The 10,766-nt window shown below is 39.8% G+C and overlaps 1 protein-coding gene across 1 annotated transcript in view; it reads right to left on the bottom strand.

The window, feature by feature from the left end:
- The window catches only part of LOC105528399 (protocadherin Fat 1-like), a 33,754-nt gene that overhangs the window by 5,716 nt on the left and 17,272 nt on the right, over nucleotides 1-10,766 (bottom strand). The window contains exon 4 of the mRNA XM_011965129.1: nucleotides 3,813-5,853. Within this exon, the coding sequence (XP_011820519.1) occupies nucleotides 3,813-5,853 (2,041 nt within the window). The remainder of the gene's footprint in view (nucleotides 1-3,812; nucleotides 5,854-10,766) is intronic.

Below are 10,766 nucleotides of genomic sequence, written 5' to 3'. Positions count from 1 at the left end.
GCCTCTCGGTCCAGCGCTTTGTCCAGCACCAGCTCTGGATATTTCCTGCCATCACTGCGTTTGCGGGTGAGGACCCGAAAATAGGAGTTGGGGCTGATGATATAGTTCTCAATATTGTTTTGGCCTACATCTAAGTCTTCAGCATTCTTCAGAGGAAACGTAGTCCCAGGAGGACTGCTCTCTGACACTTTCACCAACATTTCTTTGTCCAGAAATACTGGAGAGTGGTCGTTTATGTCTATTACCTGTAGTTCAGCTTGAAAAAACTCGAAGGGACTCTCTAGCAACACTTGGAAATGTAGCGCACAGGGCTCTGTGTGACCACACAGATCCTCACGGTCCAATTTCTCATTGAGCAATAAATCCCCGGTCTCCTGATTGAGCTGCAAATGTAGTTTGTTCCCTCTGGAAACAACCCTAACCCCCCGCCTGGAGAATTCCCTCTGCTCCAGACCCAAGTCCTTTGCTAAATTGGTGACAAAGGAGCTGCCCTCTGTTTCCTCCACCACAGAATAGCGTCTAGGTTCCGCCGCGCCCGCCAGAGAGAAGCCCAAAAGGAGAAAGTGAAAAAGGACTTGCCTTTGTCTGCAAATGAGCTTCCCGCTGGCCTCCATTGTTCTTGGTGGGTTCAGCTTCCTGGGAGGACGGTTCTGTGGGACTGTAAAGTCCCCAGTATCAGAGGCTGTGGTTATTCCACAGATACCTCAGAAATATTGCAGAGAATAGTCCTCTCCAGAGGACCTAGCCGTCCTCTCTTTGGCATCCAAGCTTCCCGTGGGCTTCCAGGTTCTGCTGCTTTTTGCTGGTTAATGGAGCTGCAGCTGCGGTTCTGGTTTGTACCTTCTTATCCTGCAGCGCCACCACGCGTCCTTACAGAATGTTACATTTTGTGAGATGATAATAGATGTAATATTCCCAACTCTGCCTGTATGTACCCTGGGACTACGTAAGGTTACACCACCACCGTTAATATCGCCGGACCCTACTGAGCAGAGAACTGCCCGAAGGAGAAATTACATTAGTCTTTCAACAATGCTAACTGAGTTTTGGGCAAAAAGGAAATATTTAGGTAACAGTCTAGCTTGGCAAAAAGAATATATGCAGAAAATTTCAAATATAATTGTAGTTAACGTAGTTAACTTTTAGATGTTTACACTTTTATTTCCATAAGCCATAGGAATAATTAGTAGCTGTGAACCTCGAACAAATTATTTAACCTCTCTGCTTTAGTTTGCTCGTCTGTGAAATGAGGATAATAATAGCACCTACCACATAGGGCTGTTGTGAATTCCCCATCTTACACATGAGGAATCTGATGCAAAGAGAGATTAACCTTAAAAATAAACTATATACCAAGTATAAAGCAATTTGATGCCATCAAGTAGCTGAATCTTGGTGGCATAAATCCATCATAAGTCTAGCATAAATCCATTACTATAACTAGAAAAACACCTCAAAATTCAAATGGTAGAAGAATACAGGAGCATGACTATCTCAGGTAGAGAAGTTATGTCCAATAATGAAGGGAAATGAACAAGGAAAAGCTGGAGAGTTTGTCTAAACAGAGACAATATGTGTAACAGCAGTGGTGATTTTGTTTCTGGAAGGATGTCCTTTTTTGTTACCTGCACTTCCAACAGCATCAATTAAAAGAAATTATTTTGAAATTTTTCAAATCTCATAGAAGAGAGGAGTGTAATGAACCTCCAAGGACTCAGTACTAGCTTCAACAATTATCAATGTTTTCCCATAATTCTTGACTCTATCCCTTCAACATTTTCACATCCCAGACAAACTGAATTTTCACCCACAAATACGTCATTATATATTTCTTTAAATGCATCATGACTTTAAATGACTCTAAAAATACCCTTAAGTACAATGCCATTATCATACCTAAAAATTAAGTTAATATTATTTAATACCCATCTATATTCAAACTTTTCCAAGTTTTTCAAAGTCATTGCTGTTGTTTCAATCAAGATCCAAACAAGATCCACACATTGTATTTGATTGCTAGACCTCTTGAGATTTTTCTTTGTGTAAACTTCACTCCTCTTATTTCTAATGCCATTTATTTGTCAGAGAAATTGGATAATTTTACCCTGAGATCATGAAAGCAATTTAAGATTTTACTACTGTGAGTTTTTTGTCCTTAGGTTCTATCCCACCAGTGATATGCAGTAATACTAGCTTTCTTAGAGTTACCAGCACTAGTTTATAATATATTCAGAACACAACTATGCCAAAATTACCTATTCTAAAAATAAGAATCAGTTACATATTTTTAAACAAATAATGCTTCTCCTTAACTCCCTAGAATTTCTAAAAACTTAATGATCATCTACATTTCTCTTTGATATTACACATTTAAAACTATTCTTTTTCTTAAGTTTTCCTGATTCAGCAGTGCCGTACAGGTAATAGAAAACTGTTAAAAACAAATTCTCAAATCAGGAAAATGTATTACAAATGTAAGTATGGGTGACTCTGAAAATATACAACAATGTGAAGAAAATAATTAACTAATAATGCAATCAAAATTATGTACTATTCCTAATCAGGACCATTAATCTTTTCTGTGAAATGGAAGTTATATGTTCAGGACACAACGAGAAGGCACAGGTTGCTCTTTCAATTTTGTTTTTTACTTGAGATTTAGACAGATCACAGCATTAGTAATAATAGCTGAAAATTTACCCAGAAAAGCAAGATTATTGGTTTATGAGAAAATGAAATCATAGATAAAGATGATTTCTAAATAAAGATTGAACAGTAGTATGAATGTGATAAAAACATTTCTTCTCTTTAGTTAGGCAGAAACTTGCCAGGTGATATCTAATGACAGAAAACAGTATGGAATTGGAGCAAAGCCACTGACTCAGAGTCAGACAGATCGAGGATGGATGCTCAGTTTTGTCACTTATTAGTTAGTGGACCTTGGTGATCTTACTGAGTCTCTGAGACCATCTATTTGGTCATTCCTAAAATACCATGCCACATATGTTTCTTCTGAGATTAAAAGTGTGAAAATAGTGTATGATCCATAAAACGAGTGTTTTAAAAAAATAAGGTCTAAAAAGGTACATTACAATCTATGCTTCTGAAACAATCTATGCTTCCAACAGCATTCTAATCAACTCAGAAAATGAAAGTCATGGTAAATATTGAAAACAATGGAAAGCAATTTAAAATATCTCAAACAAGACTTACCATTTAATAGACTTTATATTTAGCATAATTGTTTGACATAAAACATTACACATATACATTTCATGCTTTGTGAAGGGTTCTTGATACTAAATCTGGATCCTTTCCTATATAAAGAAATTTCTTGACTTAAAGAGTACATATTTGAAGTGACCAAAAATACTACTTTACGGGCACCTCACAATAAATTCCTAATTATAAATGTATTCATAAACACAGGATTTATTTTTCATTCTTTATCAGAAAACCAAATTATTCTGAAATGGGGGGTTTTCTTCAACTTCCCTACGTGTGCTGTGGAGTAGGAAGTTGGGGATAATTGGTTTCAGAAATTTGAACTCATTTGTCCCGGAGCCTCCAGTCACACACACCTCATACTGGTAGCTCTGGGACAGGATCCCGGTGCCGCTCACGTCCACCAGATGTCCTCGAAAGGGGCCCTCGGGCACCGAGCAGCGACCCACCGAGGCCGCCCTGCTCCTCCTGCACAGCCGCACCGCCACGAACAGGAGCACCGACAAGAGGAAAAGCGACGACACCGAGGCCAACGCCACTACCAGGTAGATGGTGAGCGAGTCGGCCTGGGCCTGGGCCGGGGCCGCCTCTGGGAGAGGCAGGTAGGGCTGGGAGAAGCCGTCCACCAGGAGCAAGTGCAGCGTGGTGGTGGCCGAGCGCGGAGGCTCGCCATTGTCCTTGACTAGCACCACCAGCCTGTGCTTGGTCGCGTCGCGCTCGCTCAGCAGCCTGGCGGTGCGCACCTCGCCATTGTGAGCCCACACGCCGAACAGCCCGGGCTCCGTGGCCTTGAGCAGCTGGTACGACAGCCAGGCGTTCTGGCCCGAGTCGCCGTCCACTGCCACCACCTTGGTCACCAGGTAGCCGGGCTCGGCCGCCCGGGGCACCAGCTCGGTACATGGCGCAGAGCCGTTCTGCAGCGGGTACAGCACGAAGGGCGAGTTGTCGTTGGCGTCCAGCACCAGCACGCGCACCAGCGCCTCGCTGCTCAGCGCCGGGGAGCCGCGGTCTGTGGCGCCCACGCGGAACTCGAACGCCTGCAGGGCCTCGTAGTCCAGCGACCTGAGGGCAAACAGGTGGCCATTGTCTGTGTTGATGGAGACCAGGGAGGCGTGGGGCAGGTGCGGGTCCTGGGGCAGCAGCAGCGAGTAGATGACCTGGGCATTGGTGCCCAAGTCTCTATCTGTGGCGCTGACGCTGCCGATGTGCAGGGCGGGGCTGTTGTTCTCGCGGACGAACAGGGTGTAGGAGGTTTGGGTGAAGGCGGGGGCGTTGTCATTGACGTCGGAGACCAGCACGGTTATGTTGTACTCGGTTTTCAGCCTGGGTGTCCCCAAGTCGGTGACGGTGATGGTAATGTTGTACTCGGCTGTGCTCTCTCTGTCCAGTGGTCTCTCTGTTTCCAAAGTGTAGTAATTATTTACGGAAGATTTTAGCACGAATGGGAGGTCTTCCGGGACAGAACAAACTACCTTTCCATTGTCCCCAGAGTCTCTGTCTCGTATCCTGAAAACCATAACCACGGTCTTTGGTGTGCTTTCTGGGATTGGACTGGTAATTGATGACACAGTGATTTCAGGAGCATTGTCATTTACATCCATCACCTGAATTCTGACTGTAGATTTTCCAAAAAGTCCTCCCCTATCTGTGGCTTGAATGATTATTGAGTATGATTCAATCGTTTCAAAATCCAAAGGTGCTGTTAAAGTAATGTCTCCAGACTTTTGATTAATTTCAAACGTCTTGCGAATATCTTCTGAGGCATGGGAAAAGGTATAGGATAGTTCACTGTTTGTTCCAGAGTCTAAATCCCAAGCCAAGACTGTCACAACCAGCGAGCCAAGGGTGCTATTCTCCGGAATCTTCACCTCATAAAAAGCCTGCTCAAACTCAGGGAAGTTGTCATTAATATCTACAACCACCACCCTGACTAAGGCAGTTCCGGACCTGGGAGGGGACCCGCCATCCAGAGCAGTGAGGATGAAACTGAGCTCCGGGCACTCTTCATAATCCAGTGCCTTGTCCAGAACTAACTCAGGGTATTTCCTATTATCTGGATTGACTCTTATTTTAATGTGGAAATAAGAGTTCGGATTTATTGTGTAGCTTTTTACAGCATTGACTCCTACATCTAAATCCTTCGCACTTTCAAGCAAGAACACAGTACCAAGAGGACTGTTCTCTGGGATTTCTAAGAGCATTTCTTTCTCCAAGAAGATGGGAGAGTGATCATTTATATCCCTGACCTGGAGTTCAATTTGTAAAAACTCCGTGGGGTTTTTCATTAACACTTGGAAATACAGCACACAAGGCTCATTGGAGCCACAGAGCTCCTCCCTGTCTAGCATTTCGCTCAGGAGCAAATCCCCAGTGTTTGTGTCCAGCTGCAAACACTCTTTGTTATCATTAGAAACCACCTGAGCCCCCCGTGAAGACAGCTCACTCACCTCCAGTCCCAGGGTCTTTGCCAAATTTCCTACAAAGCTCCCACTCTGCAATTCCTCCATCACCAAAAAACTCCCAGTTTCAGAGACCGCCTGAGACATTCCCAGCAAAACAAAGAAAAGCAGGACTTGCCTTATCTGCAGAATGCCTGCCCCTCCGTTTTCCATAGCTTCTTTTCCAAAACTCCAAAATCTTGCAGAATTGCCTCAGCACCACTTCGCAGTTGTGGGAAACGTGCCTCTGATCTGTCTACCAAATCATCGGAAGCCTAAAGATTTTAACCTTGTTGAATGGCTTCTAGGTTGTCCCTTAAAGGATTGTTCTTTCTGTCTTCCCAGTTCTCTCCGTGTACTGGATAACAGCGTCTACAACATCCTCCAGGGTAATTTTTTTTCTTGGTATTATCCTGCAGCGCCACCACGCGACTCCACAGATTTTCACAGTTTGATGAACACTACCTAAATTTTATTTACGTAAATGTCCTCCAGAAGCAAATATTGCATTTAAATAATTCCTTCTGTTTAAGTAATTAAAAATATATTATATCTTCCTTAATAATCATTTTATATTCTTTATAGTTTGTGATGATGTTTGTATTTGTTTTAAAGCATTTATTCAGTGTCTTTCCCCACTCTCCTCACAACCAAATGTGCTCGATTGTGGTGAATACAGATACAAGATGTGATCCCTGGTCCCCAGGAATTCGTAGTATTTCTGAGACAATTGTAAGCCTGAAACAAGCAGGGTATAACTAATTGTTGAGCTGAATGAAACTCTATTACTACTTGGCTTTCCTTACATGGTAAGGGAAAGGGAAGGTGATCTCAAAAGTCCTTTCTGAAGTTATGAAACTGCATTAACCATGTGATGAGGCAAATTTAGGTCATTATGACAGCATAAAAAGGCATTTCCATAGATTTCCTTAATAGCAATGAATTGTGAACAGGTAGAAAATGAAGCAAGAGATTGGGGTGGAACATATTATTTAAACCTATCATTTAGTTTCAGTTTTTCATAATTTACAAAAAATTGATAAGTACACAAGCACGAGCAAGTTAGTTTCATTTAAAGTAGACTCTAATTCCTAAAGCTGGCTTGCCCCAGGTTCCCAAAATTTATTGCAGTCACAACTGTAGCTATCTGTTTTCTCTTTCAGCCCAGGAAGAGAAAGTAAGAGTCTATCCCTAAACATAGGACAAAAACCTAACTTTCACTCTGATTAGACCAAGTAAGATCATGTGCCTGTGACTGAAGCAATCATTGTTTCAAGAGGTATAGAATCATACTTGGAGATTTTAGCCCTAGAATCTAAAGACCCATCTCTGGCCATTACTTTGTTTTAATCCTGTCTGGGACCACCTCTTAAGCTTGGGATGGTTTCAGTCCTAGCCAAAGTAAATCATTGGTACATAATGAGGGAGATTGTTTGGAATAGATGCTAAGGGCTCATCAGTGATGTTCACTATAGAAAGTCTTAACGTGCGCTAAGAATGGATGGAAGAAGAATCCAATAAGTCTGGATTTTAAAATGTTAAATTCAATTAATATTCTTAAAAATGTAAGCTGGATACATGATTTAAATAGTAATTGGTACAGAAAGGTAGAAGTTGAAAAGTGATGGATTGACCATACACAATTAACCTCTCTTTTTTAAAAAAAATACACACTGAAATGACAGAAAAGTAATTAAAATGGGAACTAATGAAGATCAAGAATACACAAGTGAACACACATATTTTTCTAATACAGAAAGCAAAGCAGGTGGAAGAGCAATTGACTTAGCAGTTCCAAAAATTGCCCCTAAAGTAAAATTCCTTCATTGAAGATACTCACAAGAAACACAATCTCATTTAAGCCAAGATTTGGAGGAATCAGATATTTAAGAAGACTGAAGTCAGTTAAGGATGGAAAAAAGTTATCAGTTGGAAGTGTGTGTAGAGGATAATTGAATTCTCTATTCTTCTCATCACCCTACATAGACAGAAATGTAACTCACAACCAGAAAATAGAAAGTTTATTCTCTGGACAAATTTAATGGAACTTTCTCTAGTCTTGGGGATCTAGGCACAGCCTGAGCACAATTGTGAGGTGTCAAATTGAAAATAGGGAGAGCAAGCAAACCTTTGCATTTTGCATGGTTAGACTTCTAGTCCTTTTTCATGCAATACTCTTAGACTGTAGGACACAAGGTATATGCCTGACCCCTAGTTCATCCCCACACAGTGAATATTGTAGAATTCTAACCTGGAGAATATGAAAGCCCCAAGTAAAGACACATATTAATATTTGGTGTCTCATAAGGTAATTGCCTTATCCTAGCATGGTTATATTAGAATGAAGCCCTGTCATCAACAGGTACTGTTTGCTCACAGAGTTGATTGTCAACATTTTGATATTATCATCCTTCTAAAATATGAGAAGATAGCCAAGGCATTTGAGGAGATGCCTGTAACATGACATAGAAAGACCAAAACTACCACCATCACTACCACCAAGAAAAAAGAACGAACATTAATTTAGAAAACAGAAGACAGCCTTTCAAAATGTCTGATTAATATTCCCAGAGAAAGAAAATCTAATAAAAGCTAATACTTATTTAGTATTTACTCTATGCTACCCATTGTTCTAAATGTCTCATAATGCATTTATCCATTTAATCTAAATAGTAACTGTGTGAAGTATGTATTCCTATTGTAAGATGAAGACTAGATTATGACTTAAGTGCTCCTCACTAGCTATATTACCTTGGACAAGTTCTCAACTCCCCTTAGACTCACTTTCACTTTTAAAATGGATAATAATAACAATACTACATAATGCATTTTTAAAGAAAAGATTAATTATAAATGAGAGAAAATATTACATTTATAAATCTATGACAGGATACCATGAAAAACATTCAGAGAACCAAAAGCAACTCTTAAAAGTATTTGTCAGTCATAAAGAAAACCTTAAATATGAAAGATGGAGTGATTAAATAAATTGTCCAAAAAATGGAATGAGAGGTAAAGAAAAAATAAGAAAGGAAAAAAGGCTTAGAGTTTCATAGAGTAAATCTAGGAAGTCTAATATTTAACTGAGATTTTTGTTGAAGTGAGAATCCAGAAAGCTCAGGGGAGAAATTATGAGTAAAACATACCAGGAAAATTCCTCTTAAAAATTGTTTTTGTATAGAGATAGATTCTCTCTATGTTGCTCAGGGTGGTCTCAAACTGGGGGCCTGAAATAGTCCTCCTGCCTTAGCCTCTCAAAGTACTGGGATTGCAGGTGTGAGTCACCATGCCCAACCAAAATTTCTCAGAAATAAAATTGATAGTCTGAACGTCAGCCAAGGGGTCTAGCATATGCCTGTAGTCACAGCTACTTGGAAGGCTGAGGCAGGAGTAGCTCTTGAGTTAGAGGCTGCAGGGTGCTATGATTGTGCCTATGAATAGCCACTGCACTCCAGCCTGGGTAACACAGTTACCAGGCTGTGTTAAAAAAGAAAAAAAGATAAAAGATAAAAGAAAAAGAAGAAAAAGAAAAAAGATAAACATGAACAAGGCATAGCCATATGACCAGATTAATCAATAAAGAGCCAGTACTAAGGTATTTTCAGAAGACCAGGGGAATTTTTTAAATGCTCCCAGAAAGAAAGAAAAAAAGGGTGAGGGGAATCACATAAAAAGACATAGGAATCAGAATGGAATCAGTCTTCTGAACAGCAATTCTATATGCAGTCAATAAAAGGAGCAGTGTTTTTGAAATCTGAGGGAAAATTATTTTCAACCTAGAATGTTATGCCCAAACTATCAATCAAATTAAAAAAGAAAATAACAAAATAAGCTCTCAAAAAGTTTTACTTCCTCTGTATCCATTTTTATGAAGGTACTGAGAGATGTGCATCAACAAAATAAGAGAGTAAACTAAGAAAGAAGAATATACTGGATCTTATAAAAGAAGACCAATAAAGAAAAATACTTTTTAAAGTCCTAGGGTGACAGCCTATAGAGCCTATAGTAATTGGTACAGAAAGGTAAAAGTTGAAAAGTGATGGATTGACCATACACAATTAACCTCTCTTTTTTTAAAAAAATACACACTGAAATGACAGAAAAGTAATTAAAATGGGAACTAATGAAGATTAAGAATACACAAGTGAACACACATATTTTTCTAATACAGAAAGCAAAGCAGGTGGAAGAGCAATTGACTTAGCGGTTCCAAAAAATGCCCCTAAAGTAAAATTCCTTCATTGAAGATACTCACAAGAAACACAAGAAATGAATGAAGTAGAGATCTGGGTGAAAGATCACCAAGAAATAAAAATAATTGATGGGTATCTGATACATTTGAATATTTTGAGAAGAAAGAGATTCAAATTAGAGAATGTAAAGAAACTAATATTAGTAAATGGAAAATTAGGTAAGTACAAAACAATTTTCAGTTCTAGGAAAAATGTTTCTCGAGAAAGGAAATTTAATCACACTACACTAATGTATATTTTGAAGAAACCTTAGCAATATGAACACTATTAGTTTAACTTAAAAAAAAACTGTAGGCTGGGCACGGTGGCTCACACCTGTAATCTCAACACTTTGGGAGGCTGAGGTGGGTGGATCACCTGGGGTCAGGAGTTCAAGACGAGCCTGACCAACATGGTGAAACCCCATCTCTACTAAAACTACAAAACTTAGCCAGGTGTGGTGGTGGGTGCCTGTAATCCCAGCTACTCAGGAGGCTGAGGCAGGAGAACCACTTGAACCCGGGAGGCAGAGGTTACAGTGAGGTGAGATCACACCACTGTACTCCAATCTGGGCTACAGAGTAAGACTCTGCCAACAACAACAACAACAACAACAACAACAACTGTAACAATTTTATTGGGAGAATAGGAGAAAGGGAATGTGCAGTGCTTATATTGGTTTACATTAGTTGGAAAGAAAGTTAAATCATTTTTAAAAATCCATAGCAAGAAGTGATTAAAATGTAAAAAGGAGTTGCAAGATTTAACAGCGAAAACATATCATTTAGAAGTATTGAGGTAATTCTAGAAGAAGCCACTCAATAGAAGGAGTCTGGAAATTAAAGAAAATACTGTTTTTTTTCTTTTCTTT

The sequence above is a fragment of the Mandrillus leucophaeus genome, unplaced genomic scaffold (assembly GCF_000951045.1).
Source record: "Mandrillus leucophaeus isolate KB7577 unplaced genomic scaffold, Mleu.le_1.0 Scaffold714, whole genome shotgun sequence".
NCBI lineage: Eukaryota > Metazoa > Chordata > Mammalia > Primates > Cercopithecidae > Mandrillus > Mandrillus leucophaeus.
The sequence above is the reverse complement of the archived record's forward strand: the minus strand, read 5'-3'. Positions and strand labels throughout refer to the sequence as shown.